The sequence below is a fragment of the Camelus bactrianus genome, chromosome 2, assembly GCF_048773025.1.
Source record: "Camelus bactrianus isolate YW-2024 breed Bactrian camel chromosome 2, ASM4877302v1, whole genome shotgun sequence".
In the NCBI taxonomy this organism is placed as follows: domain Eukaryota; kingdom Metazoa; phylum Chordata; class Mammalia; order Artiodactyla; family Camelidae; genus Camelus; species Camelus bactrianus.
In genome coordinates, this window is record NC_133540.1 from 135,425,774 (window position 1) to 135,451,931 (window position 26,158).

A 26,158-nucleotide genomic window follows, 5' to 3' on the forward strand; every position below is an offset into this window, starting at 1 on the left:
TTAATGTTGAGTATTCTAATCCATGAACACAGTGAAGCTTTCTGTTTATTTAGGGGTTCTTTGATTTCTTTGATCAGGATTCTATAGTTCTCAACATACAGATTTGTACCTAAATACATCCTGGGGTGCTGTTATAAATGGCACTGTTTATTTCTTTTCAGTGTCCGATTAGTCTTTGGTACTACGTAGACGTAAAATTGATTTCTGTGCATTGACTTTATGTCGATACTTTGGGCAACATACTTACTAGTTCTGGGAAGCGTCTTTGTAGCTTCCATGGGATCCTCTGTGTACAGTCACATCTTCAGTGAGCAAGGCCCATCTGTTCCTTCCGTCGCACTGCATGCTTTTTTTTTTTTTAATGTCTTTTGTTTGTTTGTTTTGTGAGGGAGGTAACTACGTTGATTTATTTATATTTGGGGGAGGTGCTGGGGACTGAACCCAGGACCTCGTGCATGCTAGCACACGCTCTGCCCCCGCGCTGTGCCCTCCCCCCACACTGAGTGCTTTTTGTTGCCTTTTCTTGCCCTGTTGAGCTGACCAGGACCTCCGGTCCGGGCTGACTAGGAGTGTTGGCAGTGGACGCCCTTGCCTATCCCTGGTTTTAAGGGGAGTACGTTGACTGCTCCGCTGTCAAGGACGACGGCAGCTTTGGGTTTTGCCCCCGCCCTCCTGGCCGTGTTGGAGGCTCCCTCCTGTTCCTGGTTTGCTGAAAGGAGTTCTTCTCATGAGCGGATATTTAATTCTGTCAAATGTGTTTTCTGTTGAGATGATCAAATGACTCTTCTTCTCTAACCTGTTAGTGCGGGGAGTGGCAGTAATGGTTCTCACATGTTGAGCCAGCCACGGCTGGCACTGGGGGACTGAGCCCACTGGGTCGTGAGGGACTGTCCTGTTGCTGGATTTGACTTGCTGGTATTTTGTTTAGGATTTTCGTGTCTGTATTCATGAGGGACATCGGTCTGTAGTTTTCTTTTCTTGAAATGTCTTTGTCCGGTTTTGTTATTAGGATATTACTGGCCTCATAAAATGACTTGGGAAGTATCCCTTCATCTTCTGTTTCCCGGCAGGGATCGTGTAGAATGGGTACCACTAGCAAACACTGAGCCAGAGAGCAGTACCAAGTGCCGAGAGCAGCCGTCTCGGTTAGAGAGGAGGCCCCCAAATAGCCATCTTAAAGTGTGTGTTTAAAGGAAAGTAAGGACACAGATCCCACAGAACCCTGCGCTCAGCATATTCTCTAGGAACATTAAGGCAGCTAAGGTCGTAATTCAGGCTCCTGATAAAAGAATTACTGTACACAGTTATGATAAGGGAGAGTCTGGAGTCATAAAGAACTGTTCTCATGTTTGCTGACAGTGCTTGGTTTACACCCACCAAAATTATCTTTCAGTATTACTTGTATTGGGTATCAATACACTTATGTGCAATACACTGGCATTAGTTATTTTGTTAAAATTTAGTAAAATGTGACACATTTTATATACCATTAAATGGTACAGATTAAGTTAAGAGCAGATTTTCAACTGAAGCAATTTTCCTCTTCTTATTAACAGAATATCCAAGGTATCTCCAAGCACCCAATTCAAATAACTAAACCTCAGAATTTTAAAGGTAACACATTTCTTTCTACTTTGCTAAAATCTTGGGTAACATTTTTTAAAAACCTACGAATGTTTGTAATTGCTTTTCTATATAACTAAGTGCTTTTCTTTCCTGAAATTCCCCTCTGAATGTGCATGACCAGGATTTAAATGTACATTGAAAAGTGAAACTCAGCTGTGTGGTGTGGCGCCTCCCTTTCAGCAGTTCATAAGTTAAAATAGAGGGTAATTACACAAGAGGAGCGGCTCCCTCCTTCCAGCCCTCCCCACCATCTTCCCAACACAGGAAAGACAGACGTACAGTAGAACTGGCTTCTATTAAAGTCTGAAAATGACTGGAAATGTTTATAAAAACATAGTAGCACTCTCCTTTCTGGTAAGCTGTTCCACCGTAATGCCGACGGTTAAATTTCTGAAGAAGATAAAGGTCCGATGTGAGCAGAGTCGGGCTCTGTGGCCCCCCCACCGCGTAAACTCCACCGCCCTCTGCCTGGGGACTGCTGCTTCCCGAGGGCCACGGCCAAACGGTGAAGCGAGGAGCAGTCTTGGTTAAAACACTCGTAGTTGCGCTTAACCAGGACCATGGAGGGCAAGCGTGAGCGGCTTGGCTTCCCACAGCCCTTTGAAGTCCTCCCAGTGGAACATCTTGGGACGTGTGCTTCCCCGGAGGAGAGCTTCCAGGCAGTGAGGCTGGGTCTCTGCGTGGCTCTTGCTGGAACACAGCCACGTGTCAGTGCCTGGCCTTTTCTTCATTAAGAGTTCTAGAGAGAACAGGAAATGTTAGCAACAGAAAGTCTAGTGTACTCCCAGCAGTAACACGACACTTTAAAATTACAGTAATAAAAATATTCAGAAAAATCAGAGATCTAGGCTCTTAACTTTCGAATGACGTTAAAGTAACTTTGTACGAGGAGTAGCTACGAACCCGCTCATGACCAAACTCACCAAGTGCTCTTGAAATAACGATTCAGGTGAAGAAGACGAAATCCTCACCATCTCTCCGAGGACCGCGTTTGTTTCATCCGAAGGCCGCACCTTCCTATCAGCAGGTACGTGTGAGCCACGGCAGGGTGTGTGTGTCCCTGCAGCTCACTTAATGTGAGTCATACAGTTCAGACACTTAAACGCTGAGTGATTCAGAGGTGCGCGTAGAACTCATGCTTTAAATCCTAGGGCAAATGTTTACATGAAGCACAGATTTCTTATGGGCAGGAAGTAAGAACAGACAGGCTTTCTGGGTCCCTTCGCTTTACCATGGAGATCCCAGCCGCGCCACCCCGTCCCGCTCAGTCTGCCCACCCCTGCACCGTCCTCGGCGCCTCCGGCGCTACACCTTGCTCACCTGCCGCAGCTGTGCTGGTCACTCTGCTGTCCTCCAGCAACCACCAGCCCTGCCTGGACCCCTTCCCCCAACACCGTCTCGCAAACCCTCCACCTCTGTGCCGCGGTGCGGGCACCCCTTTCTTGAGGAGGTGTCCACTGCCCTTTTTATAACAGCACCTTACCTACCCACACTCAGCCCTGAGCCTCCCCACCCTGACCTCTTTTCCACTCCCTCTCTCGCCGTCTAGCGTACCAGACGTTTCACTCCAGTTGCCTCCCTCTCCTCAAATATAGGCTCCACGTGGGAGGGACTGTTGTCTGTTTTGTTCACTAGTGGACCCCAAGCACACAGCCTGGCACACAGTAGGCCCTTTCTAAAATTCTGACGTACAGAATGAAGGGGTGAATAGATACAGCCCACCCTGGAGGCACTGCCAGCCCCACGAGGGCAGAAGAGGTCCCTTGGACTTTGAGACACAGGGATGGCCAGGAGCCCTGAGGCCAGAGGGCCCTGCAGGTGGGAGGTGCGGATGTTGACCTTGATTCGTTGGGGAGGGCGGGTCGAGCTTCGCCAGGGGAGGCCGCAACAACGGGGGACATTGTGGGTGACCTGAGTTAAGCAGAGCTCTCTATCTGACAGACTTTTCGCAGATCGAGTTGCGCATCCTTGCACACTTATCTGGGGATCCAGAACTTCTGAAGTTATTCCAGGACTTGGAAAGAGACGATGTATTTTCTACCCTGACTTCACAGTGGTAAGATACATGAGCTCATAATATTATCAGATCCTTAGGGATGCTGACATGATTTCAAAAGCCTGAAGTTCTTCCAAAGCTCTTTTAGTAAGAAAGAAATCATGCATTTCTCTAGTAGTTACTCTTTTGGAAGAGCAGAGATCTAGGATGCCAAGAGGTTCCTAATTGTGAAAGAAATGATCGCTCTTCACCACTAGAAGAGAAGGCGATCGCTGCAGAAGGGAGTAGAAGTATCGAACAGTGAAAGGTGCAGGTCCCTCCTTCCCCCCAGATGACAAAGCCCAGGGCCTGAAGCAGCCCGAGGGGGAAGTCACTGAGCCCTCCTATGCGCTGAGGTGCAAAACAAGTCTGCACTGTCTCCCTGCTCGTCCTCACTGCCGGCTCATTATTGCTTGTTGGAATAAACTTTGCCTACTTAGGCTTTTCTCCTTTCAATTTGAGGCCTGGAACTCCTCCCGTCTGGGACAGTGATTGCCTTTCCTCAGGGTGCGGTGGGTGCTGAGGCCCGAAGCCAGCAAGAGCAGCTCAGGCCCTGCCCGAGCCCCCCGAGCCCCGCCCCAGCTCACAGGCTCTGCGGGGGTCGTGCCCGCCTGCGGCAGCAGCCCTGACCCATGCCTCCAAGTCCTGGTGCTTCCTCCAGGCCCGCTGCTCCCGGGGAAAGGCCCTTCTCCTTGGTGTGCACCACTTATTCTTTTTAAAATTGAGATATAATTCACACGCCATAAAATCCACCCTTTTACAGTGAATTCAGCGGGTTTTAGGCCATTCGCAAGGTTTTGCAACCATCATCGCTGTCCAGCTCTTGAATGCTTCCACCTCCCTAAAGAGAAACCCTGCTCTTCTGTCCCCCATGGAAGCCACGAGGCTGCTTTCTGTGTCCCCACGTTTGTCTGTTCTGGGCGTGTCACGTTACTGGAATCACGCGGCGTGGGGCTCTGTCAGCGCCTGTCCCCTTCCACTGAGCCTCACGCTGCCGAGGTTCGTCCAGGTTGAGTGTATGTCAGTGCTGATTCCTTTTTATGGCTGAATAATACTGCATTCTGTGGAGTAGTGTATTCTTTGTATTTCAGTATAAACAAACAAATGATACTCCATTTGCTTATCCATTCATGAGCTGATGGGCATTTGGGTTGTGCCCACCTTTTGGCTGTTGTGAATAATACTGCTATGAGCATTCATGTACAAGGTTTCATGTGGAAATAAGTTTTCATTTCTCTTGGGTAGATACCTAGGAGTAGAATTTCTGTGTCATAGTAATTCTGTGTTTAACTTTTTAATGTGGTAAAATAACCTAACATAAAATTTACCATCTTAACTATTTTAAAACGTACAGTTCAGTGGTGACTGTACTTAATTTATTGAGGAATTGCTGAACTAGTTTCCCAAAAAGCGGCACCCTTGTACACCCACAGGCAGTGTGCTGGCTTCTGATTTGTCCACCTTCTCACCAGCACTTCTCATTGTCTGTCTTTTGACTGCAGCCATCCTCGTGGGTGTGAAGCGGGGTCTTTGCGGTCTGGATTCACGTTCCCTGATGACGGCCAGCGTTGGGCGTCTGTCTTACTCTCTGTCTCTGTCTCTTTCCCTCCTCTGCACCTTTACGCAGGTGCACCTGGCAGTGTCTGGCTCACGCAACTTTCTCTGGGTGCTTCCTCCCGGAAGATGGGCCTTCTTCTGTCTCACTTTCTCTCCAGTTAGGGTATAAGAGAACGGGATTTTTAAGGCATGTGATAGATTTAATAACCCCCCTGCCCTCTCTCCAGAGGTGAGAGAGATAGGTGATGGTTCCTACTTGGTCAGGAAGAGTATTTTGCTTGTTTGGTTCACACCTGGGCTTTGTTGCCACCTCAGTGCTTTGATGGAACAGCACTCTGTGTACTCTCCTTTACGGTGTGTGGCAGAGTCTGTCTGTGATTGAAGGCGAGTGTCTGTGCGCAGATCCCCAAGCACGTTCTTTGTTCAATGGGCCCAAAGCTACTCTGACTGCTGTTAAACAAGTGTTACAGCAAAACATTTCTGCCAAGGCATCAGGCAAAGGATGCAGCGGAAGCAGTGCCAGGAGGGAAGGCGCAGCCCCACCCTAAAGCTCACGTCAGAGATGAGGAGAGACCTTGGATAAATCACCTGACTTTCTAGCTCAAGAACCTGAAAAAAAGGAGTAAGGAAATAATGAAGATAAGAGCAGAAATCTGTGAAACTGAAGATGGGAAATCAATAGAGAAAATCAATGAAGCACAACCCAATTCTCTGAAAAATCAATAAAGTTGATCAACTCTAGCAAGACTGACAAAAATTAAAATAGGGAAGACACAAAGCATCAGCGCCAGGAGCGGAGCAGAGGGCGTTAGCAGGGCCTCCGCAGCTGTCAGAGGGGCCGCTGGGAGCAGCTTGATGCTCAAAGACCCAGCGATTTAGGAGAAACGGACCGGTTTCTCGAGAACCACAATCAAAACCCAACTAAGGTGAAATAGGTAACCTGGATAGTCCTGTAACTGTTAAAGAAATTGAACTTGTAGTTTAAAATCTCCCGAAAAGGAAATCCCCAGAGCCAAATGCCTTCCACGGAGTATTTTACCAAACAGTTAATGAATTAACACCAGTTGTATGCAGCCTCTTCCGGAAAACAGAAGAGGAAGGAATACTTCCCAGTCGTTCTGTGAAGCCAGTGTTACCCTGATACTAAAACCATTGAGAGTAAATACAAAATAAAACAAAGCAAAACCCCTCTACAGACCACAATCACTCCTGAACTTAGATGCAAAAACCCTCAGCAAAATATTAGCAAACCAAATCTGTAACTATGTCTGTAAGTAATTACACACTGTGTCCAAGTGGGATTTTATTCCAGGTGTGCAAGGCTGGTTTAACATGTGAAAATCAGTCAGTGTAATCCACCATGTGATCAAGCTAAAGAATGAAAATAATTATATCAATTGACCAAGACAAAGCATTTGACAAAATGTAATTTTCATTCATCATGAAAATTCTCAGTAGCAGTTTAGAAGGAGAGGGAACAACCCCAACTTGACAAAGAACGTCTGTAAAACCTGACAGCTAATATCATATTTAATGGTGAAAGGCTGATTCTTTCCCCCTAAGATCAGCAACAACTTATTAATATTGAATATTGAAGTCCTGGCCACTAAATAAGGCAAAGAAAAGAAATAAACAGTGCAAGTTGGGAAGGAAGAAATAAAACCGTCTCCATTTATAGTGATATGATTGTCTATGTAGAAATTCTCAAAGAATATACAAGAAAAAAAACATTTTTTAACTCCTAGAACTAATAAATGAGTTTAGCAAGGGTGCAAGACACGGTATCACACGTAAAACTCAAAATCGCATTTCTATGAACTGACAACAAACATGCATAAATTGAAATGTAAAATGCAATACCATTTACATTCACTGCAAAGATAAACACTTAAGTATTCGGTTGGACAATATATATATAGGATCTGTGTGTCTAAAGTTACAAAATGCTGATGAAAGAAATCAAAGAAGATCTGATAAGTGGAATGACAGTGTGTGTGCGTGAAATGGAAGACTCAACAGGGGAAGTATGTCAGTTCTCCCTGAATTGATCCGTAAGTTTAACGTAATCCTTGGTAAAACCCAAGCAAGTTTTTTGTGGACATAAGACAAGCTTATCCTAGAATTTAGATGAAAACACAGGCCCTAGAACAGCTAAATCCATCTCGACAAAGAGTGAAGTGGGAGGAATCAGTACCTGATGTTAAGACCTAGCATGCAACCGCCAGGAGAGCGTGGTGCTGGCAGGGAAGACACACAGACCAGTGGAACGGAAAGGAGAGCCAGGACCAGACCCTTCTCGGCTGGTTTCTGAGAAAGGCATGAAGTACCGGGCAGGAAGTAATCCGCTTCGGGTTCCCGTTCAGCTGGCCACTCACGAAGGCGGCTTGAGAAGCTCGCTTCTGTGCTCGGTCCTGTGTCTGCCTTCCTGCGTTTTATTTATCACAAACTAGATTTGGGGAGAACTTCAAAAATAAGAAGCTTTTGATATTTGCACGATGGTGGCCCCTAATTCCCTACCAGCGCAGCAATCCAGCACTTGTGACTTATACTGTAATTAGTTGCTTTGGAAATGGCTTTTATGTTCCAAACAGAGGACTGGAATAGCACATGGTAAAACAGCAGCAAGATCAAACACACTCTTAAGAATGTTTGTTTCATGTAAATGCCTTATTTTTTTGAAGCACAAAAAGCAAAAAGGCAATTCGATGTTATTTTCTGAAATATTTAGTAGCATTTTCAGAGAATAACAGTTTTCTTGAACAACCTTTGAGAATATGTAGATTGTATACAAAAATGGAGGCTTGGAAGAAGTCTTAGAGATGCTCTGCAAAGCTATGACGTGACCAATGAAAGCCTGGAGCCCAGCGCGCTGGGCCGGCCCATGGGGTAGCGCAGAGCCGCGTCCGGGGCTCAGAGCCGCCTGCTCCAGTGCCAGCGTGTCCTGGTGCCCGCGGAGGACGCAGCCGGTCTGCACTGAGGCGGCCTTCCTCGCAGGAATCATTACATATGTGCCCAGTCAGGTGGTTTCCTAAAAGTTTTACAAAGTGCAGATAAAAAGCATTTCTTATCTGTTGTACATTCACCTCAACATTTTCAGACTGAAACTTAAAAAATAACTGTTCACTGGAGAATATACTAGTTTTTCTTCTGCTTAAGACTTTTCTTGGGTGCTTTTCTAAGCTGTTCCCTCGTAAAGCAGGTGTGGTGCTGGGGGCCGCTCCCCATCCCTGGGGGAAGGCGGTGCTTCCCTACCCGGGAGGTGGCAGACTCGGGCGTGTGGCTTGCTCTGGCTAATAAAATGTACGCAGAAGTGACGTGTGTCTCCGAAGCTGAGGCTTTCAGAAACTGCACGCGGCTCCTCTTGCTCTGTTTTCTCACGTGGCCGCAGCTGCACAGTTGGCAGAGGCCGTGCCGTCATCCTGCGTTACAAACGGTGGACCAGCCTGTGACGGAAGGCTGGTGAAGGTGAGAGAGAAAGCATTCTTGCTGTAGGCAGTGAGGTTTCAGAGTGCTGCAGAAAGGCAGGATACCGTGGCCCTCCATGGTGTCTACCAGACTTAGTGCCAGAAGTAAGGGGCTGCCACCGTGAACCCCAAAGCATGTGGCACTGGCTTCGGGGCCAGGTGACGGGAGATGCTTGGGGCCAGTGGGGAGATGTTTATTGGAGCCTGGAGGATTTACCTGGTAAATGGTGTAACATTTGATAAAACTGCCGCCTGTGATAGCTTGTGAAGCGGGTAATTCCCTGCGGAGCTGAGCCTTGGGCAGAGTGGCCAACAGGGCGCTGGAACGTGCTTCGGTTGCTGTTGTCTGCATGCGACAAGGTACTGTAAGAAACAAACTCGGAAAAGAACTGGCCGGTGTTACACGTCAGAATGGGAAGGAATAAGGAGATTCCAGAAAATTGGAGTTTTACACATTTGTATATAGAAATGATTCTCATGCCCAACCAGCAAAAGATGAATTTGAAAAGTGCTTTGAGCAACAAGGCCAATTAAAACACTGCCTTTAACAAATTAAAGGTATGGTTTCAGTGCCCACTGTTAACATCTCCGAAAGAATTAGGGTAGCATCCATAAATCCTTATGGTTAGACAGCATGGCTCTGGAAGGAAGAGACTAACGGTAGCTTTCCTGCAGGTTCCGAAGCTTCAGACGCCTGTGGTGCAGTCTGGACAGAGGATGCGTCTCTAAATGAGGTGTGGGTGTGTCTGTGGGCACATGCAGCCGACTGGAGTCAGATAGAACGGATGGTGCTTTCTGAGAGCTATGCTTCCCCAAGAGCCCCCAGCCAGGGCTAAAAGACACTGATTGCTTGAGACCTAAAGCAAACCTTGGGCGCCATGTTTTCTATGGGCAAGAAGCAGTCTGAGAAATATGCTCACTCTGCCAAGGAAAGAAAGTCCTTCAGTGCCCGCTTACATGTGGCCAAGAAAGACAGCAGACAAGGAAGTCCCGGCAGTGGAGCAAACGGCCTTGGAAAGCAAGGGACTGAGCAAGGGTATCTCACCCCCTCGAGAAGGCCCCTCAGCACCTGCCCGGTGAGACTGCAGTTGCCCTGGACCGGTGGCGCCCACGTGTCTCCCACCCCTCCCCTTTCCAAATAGGAGCATTTGTGTGGTCATCCTGTCCCTGCCCCACCACTGCATGTCACATGTGTGGAGTGAAAGGTGGACTTGACCTTTTAGTTCACTGGCCTCCAGATCAAGAGGAGCCCCAACGGGACCTGATATGAAGATGATCACAAAACCCTGAAGCCCCATCAGGTGAGACTTTGGATCGTCTCCCTTGGCAAGGGGGAGGAAGGCAGACACATGCGATCAGAAGGGTGGGCGTGGTAGAATGTATTATTGTCTGGAAGCATTTGTTATTCCTCTGTAGAGGAAGCCTGTGCTCCCTTGTTCATCGTCATCGACTCAGGCTCGGCCACGTGACCTGCAACCAACGACCTGTGAACAGAAGTGATACTTGTCTCGGATGGGTGAAAATTTAAGAGCCAGCACGTGGTTATGCGTATTTTCCTCTTCCTCTGCCATGACGGCCGTCAGTGTTCCAGATGTAGGCTGGCTCTACTCCTGAATCACAGAACACAGATTCCACGGAGCAGAGCCTCTGCTCACCCATGGTGGACGTGCCACATGAACAAGAAGTGAGCGCCTGTTTGTTTGTGTTAGCCTCTGAGCAGAGCCTAGCCTGTCCTTACTGTGCAGCAAAGAGGCAGCCACTCGTTTTGTCAACATTTATGTACGTTTCTGTAAAAGATGAGTCTGAATACCGCATCTTACCTGCTTCGTTACTGAGTTGTTCTGGGCTTCAGTAATCTCGGAGTAAGCAGATGAGCGTTGCAGAGAATCACATGAGTGCTCCAGGTACTCTCGGCGGACTTTCAGTGACACCCGAGATACTCTCTGCCTGGAAGGCCAGCTTCGTAGGGCAGCTCTGTTGCATTGCCGCTGAAGACTCTCCTGGGAACATCGTGGCGTAGGGACCTCGTCGCCCGGCCACGTGGTGGTGGAAGCAAGTTCACAGCTGCACTCCCTTGAAAGTTAGTGTGACTTCCCCCCTCCTCCCCCGATGCACACCTCGTCCTGTGCTGGAGTATGTGTCCTGAAACATAGCTACTTTGGTTTTCTAAATTTGTAATTCATGAGAAAATTAAAAGATGAATTTCTAGCTAAGATATAAAAAAATGACAAGAGCATATTGCTCTAACCCTAACAATCAAACCAAGATAAGTAGACTATAAAATCGGTTTTTCTAAACTCACCAGAGAGCTGAGGATACAGCTAAGTCAGCAGAGCTCCAGAAAGTGATGAGCCCTTCGCCAAAAAGAAGCAGCTCCTGGCTCCCCTCACCCCCGGTGGAGTGGCAGGAAGGAGAGGCCAGCTAAGCCTTAATCACACGGGGGCTGGGGTGACAGGATTCCAAAAGGCCCCAGGTACGGATTCCATCATTCATCAGCTCATTCCCATGAGTCCTCACGAAGTGTCTAGGGCCAAAGCTGGGGGCAGGGCAGGGCAGCTGAGACAAATCGACCCAAGGTGTTCTGAACCGTCATCTGCTAAAGGCTGCTCTAGGGCAGAAGCCTGGGAGAAAGCCCTCCAGGACGCCTGGCAGAGGCCCGCTCCCTGGTGCGGAAGCTGGGGTGGGGCTGAAGGGCACACTGCTCTTCTTAGCAACCCAGAGAGCGACCAACTGCCGCTTTGTGATGCAAAAAGAGATCTTCTGTGGCCCGAAGCACTGACAGCTTAACTACAGAGCTCCAGGAAGCCCTGCAGTTGTGCCAGTTCTCAGACTCTAGACCCCTCAGAAGGGAAAAATATTTGGCCCCACTCTCAAAATATTCCAAACCAATAGTGAACTGAATCAAACTAAAATTGCAATAAAGTCCAGACCCAGCCCAACCACAGATCAAGTTGACTGCTCCCGACTCTAATACCCGACATAAGAAATGGCAGGTCGTTTTTAGGAAGTGAATATTTACTTAAGTCTCTACTGTCCTTTTATGCAAAATGTCTAGCAAATAATTTTTTTTTTTAATTTTAAGAAAGACCTAAGAAGAAGTAAGAAAATATGAGTTTTGACCAAGAAAGTAAGCAAACAATAGAAGTCAGCCAAAGAGATGGCCCAGGTATTGGAACTACCAGAAGAAATATTTTGAATTATGATAAAAAAAATACTAAAGGATCTAAATAAACAGGTAGACAATATGTGTTGAGATGGCTAATTTTAAGAGAGATGTGAAAACTATAGAAAGAATGCAAATAGAATTGTAAGAGATGAAAATCCAGTATCGAAACTGAAGAATCCATTGTTCAGCTTCACAGCAGACTGACTCAGTATAGGAAAGAATCCATGAGCTTGAAGACTGGCCAACAGAAAGTGTCCAAAATGAAATATAAAGAGAAAAGAAGTGATAAACAAAGAGAGTCCAAGATCAATAGTCAGATCAGTCAATGTCAAATGGTCTAATCTGTGCAAATTTGACATCTCACAAGGACAGAGAGAATGAGGTGGAAGAAATAGTTGAAGGTATAATGGCTGAGAACTTTCCCAAATTGATTAAATAACCCAATCTACATATTCAAAATGCTCAACAAGGCCTAAATATGTTAAAAACAAAGAAAACTGCACATTAGGCACATTTAAGTCAAACCCATGAAAACCAAAGATAAAGAGAACCTTGAAAGCCACCAGAGAACGTATACAAAGAACAATACAAACTACAACTAACTTTTTCCAGAAACAGCAGAGACCAGAAGATAATGGAACAGCCAGCCTTACCATGCTGAAAGAAACACTCAGTCTAAATTTCCATGCCCAGAAATCAGCTTTCAAAAATTAAGGCAAAATGGAGACAATTTAAGATTTACAAAATTTTAAAGAATTTGTCTCAGTAGACCTGCTCTACTAGAAATAGTAAAAGAAGTTCTTCAGGCTCAAGAGAAATGATAAAAGAGCACCAGAACAGGTAAATGTCAGGGTAAGTATTAAAAAAAAAACTTAACCTTTATTTTACATAGTTTATTTTATATATGCTTTATATGGTTCTATAGGTAGCTTCTATAGAATTTTGAATTCTTGAAAAGATTTAAGGTTTTTTTTGAAGGTATAGCATAGAAGTAAAATATAAGGCACTAAAAAGTACAAAAGGTGGGAAGGGGAGTAAATGCAGTTACACTATTTTCAGGTCCTTACACTGTTGGTCAAGTACTGTAATATTATTTAAAGGTAGACTATGATGACTTAAGGATGCATGTTGCAATTTCTTGAGCAGCCTCTAAAACAACTCCAAAAGAAGTATAGCTTAAAAAATCAATGGAGGCAACAAAATGGGATATTAAAAAATACGTGATTCATCCAAAGGAATTCAAGAAAGGAGAGACAGAACAAAATGCAAATGGGGTAAATGAAAATCAAATACCAAGATGGGAAGCTTACACTGCAAAACAGAGAGTGTTACTAGAAATAAAGAGGAACATCTCATAGTGAGGGAAGACTGACTCATCAAGGAGACGCACAGTCCTCTATCTGAATGTGCCTAATAAGAGAATTCTAGAATACTTGAAGCAGAAATTGACAGAACTAAAGAGAGAAATAGGATTTTCATTTCATTCATTCATTGAAGAAGTCTTACTGTGTTTCCCAGAAAGGAATTTTTTTTTTTTACATTTTTTATTGAGCTATAGTCATTTTACAATGTGGTGTCAAATTCCAGTGTAGAGCACAATTTTTCAGTTATACATGAACATACATACATTCATTGTCGCATTCTTTTTCTCTGTGAGCCACCACAGGATCCTGTATGTATTTCCCTGTGCTACACAGTACAATCTTGTTTATCTATTCTACATTTTCAAATCCCAGTCTGTCCCTTCCCACCCGCCGCCCCCTTGGCAACCACAAGTTTGTATTCTATGTCTATGAGTCTGTTTCTGTTTTGTATTTATGTTTTGTTTTGCTTTGTTTTGTTTTGTTTTGTTTTAGATTCCACATATGAGGGATCTCATATGGTATTTTTCTTTCTCTTTCTGGCTTACTTCACTTAGAATGACATTCTCTAGGAACATCCATGTTGCTGCAAATGGCATTATGTTGTCAGTTTTTATGGCTGAATAGTATTCCATTGTATAAGTATACCACGTCTTCTTTATCCAGTCATCTGTCGATGGGCATTTAGGCTGTTTCCATGTCTTGGCTATTGTAAATAGTGCTGTTGTGAACATTGGGGTGCAGGTGTCATTTTGAAGTAGGGTTCCTTCTGGATATGTGCCCAGGAGCGGGATTCCTGGGTCATATGGTAAGTCTATTCCTAGTCTTCTGAGGAATCTCCATACTGTTTTCCACAGTGGCTGCACCAATTTACATTTCCACTAACAGTGCAGGAGGATTCCCCTTTTTCCACATCCTCCCCAACACTTGTTATTTGTTGTCTTTTTGATAATAGCCATTCTGACAGGTGTGAAGTGATATCTATTGTGGTTTTGATTTACATTTCCTGAGGATTAGTGATGTTGAGCATCTTTTCATGTGCCTGTTGGCCCTTTGCATTTCCCTTTTGGAAAAAGTCTATTCAGATCTTCTGCTCATTGTTTTCTGTTTGTTTGTTTGTTTGTTTTAATGAGGGGGAGGTAATTTTGTTTATTCATTGATTTCTGCTTGGAGGAGGTTCTGGGGATTGAACCCTTCCCCCCGCCCATTGTTTAATTAAGTTGTTAAAATGTTCTCCAGCTCTAGTAACGTGTCTTGACATAAAGCCTTCACTGTCTGATCCCTTCCACACAGGCTTTTTTGGTTAGTTTCTTTATCATAGATCTTTTTTCCATCTTTTTACTGTCAACCTTTCTGTGTTTCTGTGTTTGTGGTGTATCTTTTCTAGGCAGTGTTTTTAAAATGTAATTCAGTCCAAAAATCTTTGTCACTAAACTGGAGTGTCTTGCTCACTTACACATAAGGTAATTACTGGTGTGTTTAGCTGTATCTCCTCTAAGTATTGTTTTCTTTTTTTTTTTTTTTTTTAAGTATTGTTTTCTAATTGGCCTACTTTTTTTTTTCCATTTTTCAGTTTTATTAGGTAGAATTGTTACAATTTGATTGCAAATATACAATATATTGCATGTAAATACATATATACAATATACTGCACATATTTTGTAAATTTACATATATGTACTATTCATTGTTTCTAAGAATGTTTAGTGATTTAGCTTTTTAAACTTACATAATTATCAAAGGAATAAAGCCAACCATAAAATAAGAATTAATTCAAAAAGATACATACACCCCACTATTAACAGCAACATTATTTATAATTATCAAGACATGGAAGCGTCCTAAGTGCACGTTGATAGATGAATGGATAAAGAAGGTGCAGCATATATATGTAATGGAATACAACTCACTCATAATAAAGAAGAATATTTTGCCATTTGCAGCCCTTCGTTCACTTTTTTTTTTCTCTTCAAAAAACAGAATTTTATAACTGGCATAAATATTTCCATTGCATCAAAAATAACAAAATACCTAGAAATAAACTTAACCAAGGAGGTTATTTATACTCTGAAAACTGTAAAATATTGATGAAGGAAATTGAAGGAGATACCAAAGAAATGGAAAGGTATCTTGTGCTCTTGGATTGGAAGAACCAACATTATCAAAATGGTCGTACTGCCCAAAGCAATCTATGGATCTGATGCAACTCCTGTCAAAATACAACATTTTTCCCAGAATTAGAACAAACAGTTCCAAAATTTATATGGAACCATAAACGACCCAGAACTGCCAAAGCAATCTTTTGCAAGTCTGTTTTTTTCTCTCTTTCTTCTTTTTCGTTCTCTTTCCTTATGGTTTGATGACTAGAGAAGGTCCTTTAACATTTGTTGCAAAGCTGGCTTGGTGGTGCTGAAATCTTCTAGCTTTCGTTTATCTGTGAAGCTTTTGATTTCTCCATCAAGTCTGAACAAGAGCCTTGCTGGATAGAGTGTTCTTGGTTGTAAGTTTTTCCCTTTCATCACTTTAAATATATTTTGCCACTCCCTTCTGGCCTCTAGAGTTTCTGCTGAAAAATCAGCTGATAACCTTATGGGAGTTCCCTTGGATGTCATTTGTTGCTTTTCTCTTGCTAATTTTAATACTTTCTCCTCATCCTTATTTGTCCATTTGATGACTGTGTGCCTTGGTGTGCTCCTCTTTGGGCTGATCCTGTGTGATACTTTCTGCGCTTCCAGGACGTGGGTGCCTGTTTCCTTTCCCAAGTGGGGGCAGTTTTCGGTTATTATCTCTCCAAAAATTTCCTCAGGTCCTTTCTCCCTCCTTCTCTTCCTGGGACCCTGTAATGCGAATATTAGTGCACTTCATGTTGTCCCAGAGTGCTCTTAAACGATCCTTATTCCTTTCATTCTTCTTTCTTTTTTCTGTTCTGCAGTAGTGATTTCCACTTATCTGTCTTCTAGCTCACTGATCCGTTCTTCTGCCCCATTCAGTCTGTTCTTGGTTCCTTCTGGTGTATTGTTTATTTCAGCGATTTTATTCTTCAACTCTGTTTGGGTATTCTTTATATTTTCCAACTCTGCTAAAAACTTCACTCTGTGCTTCTGTACTCCTCTTGAGTTCTCTGAACATCTTCACCATCATTACTTCAAACTCTTTCTCAGATAAATTGCCTGTCTCCTCATCACTTAGTTCTTCTTCTTAACCTTGGTCTGGGAGTACTCCTCTGCCACCTCATATTGTTTATCTTTCAATGTGTATTTTTAGGTAGGTTAGTTAGCGTTTCTCGACCTTGGAGAGGTGGCCCTCTGTGGGAGACGTCCTGTGCGTCCCTGCAGTACACTCCTCTCTTGTCAGACAAGGGCCAGGGTCCAGCAGGTCCCAGGTTAGAGCCTGGCCTGTGTTTGTGGATTCCTTCCACAGGCTTTGGGCTTGTTGTTTTCTTATTTCTGGTATCTGCTCCCTGGTGGATGAGGCTGGACCAGAGGCCTTTGTGGCTCAGGGGGTCTGCTGCTGGGTGGGGCTGTGCTCCCACCCAGTGTGCTGTTTGGTCTGAGGCTTCCCCACAGGCTGTTGGGTGGCGCTGGGTCTTGGTGCTAATGATCCAGTCGAGATGTCAGCCTCCAGGAAAGCTCATGCAGATGAACATCCCTGAATGTCTGCCACCAGCTTCTATGTCCCCTGAGTGAGCTGCAGCCGTCCATCCCTACAACCCCAGGAGACCCTCCAAAACCAGCAGGCAGGCCTGTCCCAGGTTCCTGTGAAATCGCTGCCTCTGCCCTTGGACCTGGCGCACGTGAGGTTCTGTGTATGCTTCCCAAGAGAATGAAGTCACTGTTTCCCCAGTCCCGTGGGGCTCTCAGAGCCAAGCCCCGCTGGCCTTCATAACCACATGTCCTGGGGGCTCCTCCTCCCAGTGCTGTAACCCGGGCTAAGGAGCCTGAGATGGGGCTCAGAGCTCTCACTCCTGTGGGGAGGCCTCTGCGACTTAACTCTTCTTCAGCTGTGGGTCGCCCACCCGGGGGTATGGGCCTGATTATATCACGAACACGCCCCTCCTGCCGTCCTGCTGTGGTCCCCTCTTTGTGTTTCCAGTTGAAGACGATCTCCTTTGCTAGGTTCCAGTCTTTTCTCGATGGTTGTCTAGCAGTCAGTTGTGGTTTTGTCGTCGTCGCGAGGCAGGGTGAGCTGTGGTCCTACCACTCCGCCATCCCGACCGGAACTGCCCTATTTGTCCTACTTTTTCTAGGCTTCTTTTTCTCTCTCTTTCTACCTCTTTTTGAGTTAAGTGTTTTTGTTATGTCATTTTCCCCTCTATTACTTTGTTAATTATACGTTCTTTCCCTAATTTTTAGAAACTGTTCTAGAGATTATTAGAAGCATCTTTCACTTCTAAAAATGTAATATAAAGTTGTGCTTTTACCATTTCTCAGACTATATAACACTTTAACTCCATTTATCTCCCCTCCTGCCTTTTGTACTATTGTTTTAATATATTTTAATTCTACATATATTTTGAACAACACAAAACATGATAGGGTTTTGTACAGTCAGCATTTGTTTTATCATTACTTATAAGATTCCTTCCCATTGTTCTTTTTGTACTGTTCCTTTTTTTCCCCTTTTATCTGTGGTTTGATGTCTTTCATCAGCTTTGGAAACTTCTCAGTCATCTTCTCTTTAAATGTTGCTTCTCCTCCCATCTTTCTTGTCTCCTTCTAGGACTATGGTTATATGCACCTTAGAACTTTTCACCGTGTTCCACGTGTCTCTTGTGGTACGTGGAAGTTTAACTGTTAGAGACCTTACCTGTTTGAAAATGTCTCACATTTGGTTGATAATTTGGCTGGAGATAGAGTTCTATATTGGAGATGGTTTTCCTTCAGATTTCTGAAGGCAGTGTTCCCTTGTAATATTTCATGGGGGTTTTTCTTCATTTGCCAGAAGTTTTTCTTCTTAACGAGTCTCTTCCAAGGACTGCCTCTTGCAATAAGAGGTCATCATGTACAACTCTGTGCTAATTGTAAGTTTTAATGATATGAATGATTTTCTAGGAAAATACTAATTACCTACGAGGATTCAAGAAAATGCAGAAAGCCCAAAAGACCAATAAGGAAACAGAAGAAGAAAGAAGAACTACACTTCCACAACCATCAAAAAAGCATCTTGGCCAAATAGTGCTTTCAAACCTCTAAAGAACAGATGGTTCGAGCTGGTCCTGAGTCTGGAACATGAAGTGCCCACACGTCACTCTAGGGGCATCACGCCCGGTCAGGAAGGCAGGACGGCTTCCTAAGGAAAGCAGGCTGACAGACTACAAATGCCCACTGAAGGCAAAGCGACGACATGGTCTTCAGTCTCCTCTTGTCTGCTGTGTCACCGCCCTGTTCACAATCGTAATCATAACAGCAAGTCCGTCTCTGAAAACGAGATTGTCTCCGATGTCCTGTTTTTCCTATTTCCTCCAGTCACCGTCAGGGGAGCTGAATGCTTTCCCGTCCACCTGTGTGCTCCCTGTTCTCAGACCGAAACAGAGTTCACACAGGGCAGCCGCCTCCCCTCGTTAGGCCTCACCTCCCCACAGTGCCTACTGGGCCCTCCAGCTTTGGGGTAATCCCCTCCTACCACGGAAACAAAAGCAGTAGGGAGCCAGTGCCGCTGGGCCCTCCAGTGTCTGTGGCCTCCAGAGGGTTGTGAGATGTGCCGAGTTGGCCGTGACCAAAGAGCCTGGCCCTGCAGGTCTGGAGTCGAGGGAGGAACCCGGTGGGCACGCTCTCTCAGTGAGGCTGAAGGAGGCTTGGGGGCCACCACCGTTTGCCCCCAGGTACCCCTCACCGGACACAGGCCACATCTCTGAGCCACAACTCAAGAAGCGTGCTAGTTGGGACTTTAGGAGGTGACATCCTGAACTCACTGCCTTCCAGGTTTGATCTGCCCTCCCTCTGCTCGGGCTGCCGACCACACCCCAGCTGCTGGGCGCAGCCCACCTTTGCTGGCCATGCCGTGGCATCCAGGCTGGCGGCCTGGCCCAGCAGCCCCGTGGGAGGCAGTGCAGCTCTTTGGCCTCCTCTCTCCTGTGGGAGTCTGACTTATCCGCCCTGGCCCCTGAGGTGGGCCCTTGTGAGCCTGCTGTGCCCCTGGTGCAGAGCTGCCCCTTCTCTGCTCCGTCTCTGCCGGGCACTCGCAGGCCTGATCGCCGTCTCTCCCCTCCCTGTCAGCTGCCCAGCGACGGCCTCTGGTGTATGTGGCAAAGTCAAGCAGAGGTTTGACAGAGGATTTAGAAAGAATTTCACTTGCCTCATTTTTGAACAGATCACGTTTCATTTTTCTTCTCACCAAGGGAACTGGAATCCAGGTTTGGCTTCATTGAATTGGGGAACCTCTGACCTCTTGCCTCTCTGACACCCTGGCCTCCAGGACACCCACCGTGACTGTATCCATCTATTGTTAGTCGGCCAAGGGCGTGAGGGAGGGGGGCATTTTGTTCCTCACGCTGCATCCAAGTCACAGCTTCCACTCAGCTTGTCTTCCTTTGCCAGATGGTCATTCCTGTCCATTCTTCTGTCTCTGCCTCTGCCTCCCCCGTGCACACACTTGCATGCTTTTGATTCCTGTTCGTTTTTTTGTTTTTTGTTTTCAAAACCTTGATCTCATTGTATAAGCATTTTAAATACTTTACAGTTCATATTGTAGTCTGAATAATGCCCCCAGTAAAGACAGCCCCTGGAACCTGGGAGGATTACCTTATGTGGAAAAAGATCTTTGCCGCGTGATCAAGGTTATCCTGGATTATTGGAGTGGGCTCTAAATGTCCTCACAGGGCCCTTATGAGAAGAGATGGAGGGAGACTGGACACAGACGAGAGAAGGAGGGGCCATGTGGCCACAGAAGCAGAGACTGGAGTGATGTGATCACGGCAAGAAATGCTGGCAGCCGCCAGAGGCTGGAAGAAGCCCGGAACAGACTCTTCCCCCAGAGCCTCCAGCAGGAGCACGGCCCCAGACTGTGGGCCAGTGGAACTGACGCCAGGCTTCTGGCCTCCAGAACTGTGAGGGAGGAAGCATCCCTTGTTTTAAGCCGCTGCATTTAGGGCAATTTGTTACAGCAGCCGCAGGAAACTAGTACGTGTGCCAGCCTCTCAAAGATTCTTTCAGGTTCCAGGTATGTTAGTTTATGGAGTATCTGCATCTACTTCTCAGTGGCCACTTCAGCAGATAAAAATGCAACTAATGAAAAAATTATACTTTTTTTCCTGGTGTGCAATCCCACGAGAACACAGGTGGCCTTATTCCCTGTCATTGTGTCTGAGAACAATGTGTGGAGCCAGAGAAATGTGCTCTTCTCGAAGGCCCCGAACTCTCCCCAGACCTGGAGCTGGTAATGGGAGGCACATTGTGTGGTTCAGTGGATGAGAACGTTGATTAAAAACCAGGAGATCACGACCAATCAGATAAACGCCTGAGTGGCTGTATTAACGTCAGACAAATTAGATTTCAGGACAAGGAATATTACCAGGAAAGAGAGAGACATTTCACAAAAGAGCCAATTCATCAAGAAAACATGACAGCTCTATATACGGCGCACCTGATAAGACAGATTCAGAATGCATAAAGCAAAACCTGATAGACCGAAGTGAATAGCACTCAGACCCACGAGTCGAGTCGGAGATTCCGACGCTGCTTTTCGAGTGATGGATACAAACACGGGGAAGTCAGACAGCAGCTGAAAGACCTGAACAACACCGTCAGCTTCGGCAGACCACATGGCTGTTCCCTACGTGCACGGTGCCGCGTTCCTCACCGCAGACCCCGTGCTTGGCTGCAGTGCAGGTCTTAATAGTTTAAAAGGACTGAAATCATAGAGACTGTGTTCTCTAATACAGTGAAATTAAAGTAGAAATCAAGGACAAAAATATGAATAGAAAATCCCCAAATATATGGGAGATAAAGATTCCATTTCTAAATAACCCCTGGTTCAAAGAAAAAAGTCACAAGAGAAATTAGAAAATATTTTGAGCTAAATGAAAATGAAAACAAGTCAAAAATTGGGGGATGCAGCAATAGAAGTGTTTAGAAATTTATGACCTTAAATGCTTATAATAGAAAATAAGAAAAGTAAAGTAAATTATCAAAACTAAAAAAATAAGAGTAACTTAAATCCTAAGCAAGTAGGAGAAGAGGAGTAGTAATCAATGTAATAGGAACAGAACACCAGTAGAGAGAAATCAAAGGAACCAAAAGCAAGATATTTGAAAAGATGAATAAAATTGATAAACCCCTGGAGAGACTGATCAAGGGAAAACAAAAGAGAAATAAAGTACAAATGACCGATATCAGCAATAAAAAAATTTGAATCAGCATGATCTCTACAGATATTGAAAGAACAGTGGGGGAGTGTACATGAATTTAGTAACTCAAATTTCTTAAAAGATGCAAATTACTAAAACTGACAAAATAAGAAATAGACTGTTGGACTAGCCTTTCATCTATTAAAATAGTTGAGTTTGTAACGAAAATTTTCCCAGGGTTACATGACCTCACTAGTAAAATCGATTAAACTTTTAAGAAAGCAGTAATACCATCCTTTACAAATACTTTCAGAAAATATAAGGAGAGTGAATACTTCCCCACTCATTTTATGTGGCCAGAATTTGATGCCAAAACCAGACAAAGACATTACACAAAGAGGAGACTATAGACAAGTATACTCGTGATCATACATGTAACAATCCTTCACTATGTTAGCAAATCAAATCTAGCAGTACAGAAGGACAACACTCCATGACCAGTTGGGGTTTGTGTAGGAAATGCGTGGTTTAACATCCAAACGTTAATCAGTGTAATTAACCGTATTAAGAAACTAAGGGAGAATGACCACATAATCATCTCAACAGGTGCCGACGGGTGTTTGGCAGAATTCAAGGCCCGTTTCAGTAAACCAGAGCTAGGGAAGGGGACTTTCTCAACGTGGTAAATGTGAATATGAAGAATTTATACCTAACACCTTACCTAACGGTGAAAAACTCAGTGCCTTCCTCTCAGAACAGGAACCAGGCAAGAATGTCTGTTTCCAGTTCTATTCAACATTGTACTGGAGGTTCTAGCCGGTGCAATAGAGCAGAAGTAATGATACAAATAAAAGGAATGCAGTTTGGAAAGAAAAAAATAAAGCTGTATTTGCAGACAGCATTATCATGTACACAGAAAATCCTAAAGAATCTACAAAAACATACTATTAGAACCAATAAGAATGTTTAGCAAGGGCACAGGAAACAAAGTTAAAGGATAAAAATCAACAGTATTTCTATATAGTAGCAAGGAGCAATTTAAAAATTTTAAAATTTAAAACAATACAATAGCAGTAGCATCCAAAAGCACAAAATATTTAGGGATAAATTTAACAAACTATGTGTAAGACCTGTATGTTGAAAACTGCAAACATTACTGAGAGGAACTAAACAAGTGGAGAGAGACGTACTATTGAGAGAATTAATATTGTTAAAATGTCAATTTGCCCCAAGTCAACCAATAAATTCAACCATCCTAGTCAAAATCTTAGCCACATTTTCTTGTGGAAATTAACAAGCTGATTCTAAAATTTATGTGGAAATGCAAAGAGCCTAGAATAACCAAAGCAATTTTGAAAAAGAAAAAAAAGTTTGAAGAATTTTACCTGATTTCAGGATTCTCCATAAAGCTACATAATCAAGACAGTGTTATTAGTGTAGGGACAGATGTGCAGATCATTAGAACAGGAGAGGGTCCAGAAGGAGACCCCCACATACATGACTGTTAATTTTCAGCAAAGGCATCAGTGTGATTGGGCAGGATAAGGAGTGACCTTTCCAGATGGTGCAAGAACAGCTGGATATCCGCTCAGAAAACAATGAACTTTGCCTCCTACCTCACACCACGTACAAAAATGAGCTCAAAATAGATCACAGAGCTAAACATAATAAAAGTTAAAACTATAAAAATTCTAGGAGAAAATCCTCATCTTTGGGGGTGGACAAAGATTTCGTAGAGAGCACACCAAAAGCACCAGCCACGGAAGAGAACTGACAAATGGGACTTCATCGAAACGTGAAACGTCTGCACTAGAGCAGCACCGTTAGAGGATGAAAAGGCGAGCTGCACACTGGGAGAAGATACAGCGTGAACGTCTGACCACAGACGGGCATCCGAATGCGTGCAGGACTCCTGTAACCCAGCAACAGGAAGACAGGCAGAAGACCTACGCAGACAGTTGGTAAACTAAACGCCAATACGCACGTGAACATATGCTCAGCATCACTAGCTGTCAGGGAAATACAAATCTAAACCACACTCAGGTGTCTCTGCACACCCGCCAGAATGGCCGAGACTAGGAAGACTAACAACGCCAAGGGCTGGCTAGGACGTGACGCAACCACAACTCATGCGCGGCGGTTGGGAGTGTAAATCGTGTAACTATTTGGAAAACCTATAATCCTTTCCTTATAAAGTAAACACACACTTAACGAACAACCCAGCAATTCCACTCGGTTATTTATCCAAGAGAAAGGAAAATACATGGATGAAAAAAGACCTGTGCCTAAAATCCCTGGTAGCTTTTCTATAACTCGAAAAAATCCAAATGTCTATCAAATTGTGTGGTATCCTTACAGTGAAAACTACAAGCATCGAGGGAGGGCGAGTACAGCTCAGTGGTAGAGCACATGCTTAGCACTCATGAGGTCTTGGGTTCAGTCCCCAGTACCTCCATATAGATAAATAAATAAATAAAAGAACAATTTCTCCCCCCTAAAAAAAGTTTAAAAATAAAGTAAAAACTATCAGCGTTGAAAAGGAGTTGGGGTGGTTTGACTGCAGAGGGACATGAGGGGGCATTCTGGGGTGACAGAATGTCCTCTATCTCCATCTGGAACCTGGTGCAGATTTGAAAATTCCCTAGACTGTAGCTTAAAATGGGTGCATTTTATCACATGTTAATTATCCTTCAAGAAAGTTAATTTTTTAAAAGCAATCAGAGAAAGCACAAAAAGACCTGGCATTCTTTCCCAGACAGAATGATGTCTACTTCACAGTTTAGCCTTGAGCTTATCTCCCCCAGCAGTGCTCGTACTTTGCGTTATGCCCTCCGGACACTTCCCTCACCCTGACCAGGGTCAGCCAACAGGAGCGCTCTGGGCCAGACCGGCCAGGGTTTTGCCACTGCGCGGTCACTCCACAAGCAGCTTGAATGTTAGGGACGTTAGCCCTTCACCTCTGATGCAGGTTACAAATATTCTCTCCTAGTTTGTCATTCACCTTTTTACTTTGCTTATCGCATCTTATGCCCTGCAAAAGGTTTGGTGTTTTGTTTTGGGTTTTGGGGGGTTTTTGGTCACCTGTCAGTCTTTTATTGCATCTAGATTTTGAGTCATAGTAAGAAAGCTTTTCTCTACACCCACATTATAGAGGAAGTCACCCATGTTTTCTTTTATCATTTTCCAGTTGGCTGTCTGGTTGTCCCAACACCATTTGTCAGGAAGTCCATCTCCGTTCCAGTGACTGGACATGCGTCTTCATTACATTAGACTTCTATGTGTAGTCGAGTCTGTGTCTGAGCTCCCTGTTGTCCCCGGTGGTCTGTCTACCCCTGCACCTGCGCCACTCTGGTGGGATTACAGAGGACTGGTTGTGTCCTGTGGGGTGTGGGCGGCCTGGTGCCCCTCAGAGCTCTGTTGTTTCCGTTTTCCTGTCTTTGGCACTCATTTTTCCACGTGAATTTTAGCATCACCTTATCTAATTCCATGAAAAAGCGTATTGGTATTTTTATTGAGATCACATTAAATTCACAAATTAACGTAGGGAGAGCTGATATCTTGATGATGTTGAGACATTTCAGTCAAGAACGAGGAATGTTTTTCTGTCTGATAAAGTCTACTTTTGTGTCTTACAGGAGGTTTTAAAGTTTTTCCCATACAGATTTTACACATTTCTTGTTAAGTTTACAACTAAGTATTTTATTTTCTTTATTGTCAATGAGTTTTCTCTTTCAGTGTATCTTCATGCTGTCACCACTTGTGTACATGAAAGCTGCTGGCTTGCTATGTTAGTCTTGTTTCCTGCCACCTGCTGAATTATTTATTCTCTAGGGATTTTCAGGAGTACTGTCATGTCATCTGCAACTAGAGGGAGTTGTATTTTAATTTTCAGTTCTTGAGCCTCTAATTATTTAGCTAATACAACTGACCCTTGAACAACGTGGGGGTTAGGGGTGCTGACCCCCATGCACAGTCAGAAATTTGTGTATAACCTTTGACTCCCCCGAGACCTAACTACTAACAGCCTACTGTTGGCCAGAAGCCTTCCTAATAACATAAACAGTCGGCTGGCACATCTTGTATTTTTACAGTCAAGTAAGCTAAAGAGAAGAAAACGTTATTGAGAAAATCACAAGGAGGAGAGAAATACACTTAGAGTGCCGTGCTGTACTTAATTGCAGGTTGGATCGTCCGTCAGTTTGCACATCAGTACTGTCTTACGTGATACAAGATACTGTACTAGACGTCAAAAACGAAAAGGGAATGTGAAAAAGAAGCTCCTGTCTATTTACAGGGGCAATGATTTGTACATTGACAAAGAAACGGCAGCTCTGGGATTCTTTATGGTCACCTAGAGTCGTCGACACGGCTGCTTCACAGTAGCCCCGCCCACACACTAATGAATGAGTTCTCATAAAATGTTACGGCTCACAGTACTCAGTCATATTCATAATACAGTATTGGAAACACCGTTACGTTTAAAAAACCGCCTCCCTGCGATGCCAGGCTGATACGCAGTCTCTCCAGCTGGGGGAGATGATACTGTGCTTCTCTGAAAGCAAAGTTATAAAACTGTAAGAAAACCAACACATTATTAATTTTATATTAAATATCGCTCACCTTACGCCTCTGTAAGGATAGGCTGCCCACTCCGACACAAGCCTG

General features: G+C 44.4%; 1 protein-coding gene across 1 annotated transcript in view; it reads left to right on the plus strand.

The window, feature by feature from the left end:
* The window catches only part of POLN (DNA polymerase nu), a 127,529-nt gene that overhangs the window by 72,281 nt on the left and 29,090 nt on the right, over positions 1 to 26,158 (plus strand). The window contains exons 15-17 of the mRNA XM_010959099.3: positions 1,557 to 1,614; positions 2,576 to 2,653; positions 3,568 to 3,682. Of these exons, the coding sequence (XP_010957401.2) occupies positions 1,557 to 1,614; positions 2,576 to 2,653; positions 3,568 to 3,682 (251 nt within the window). The remainder of the gene's footprint in view (positions 1 to 1,556; positions 1,615 to 2,575; positions 2,654 to 3,567; positions 3,683 to 26,158) is intronic.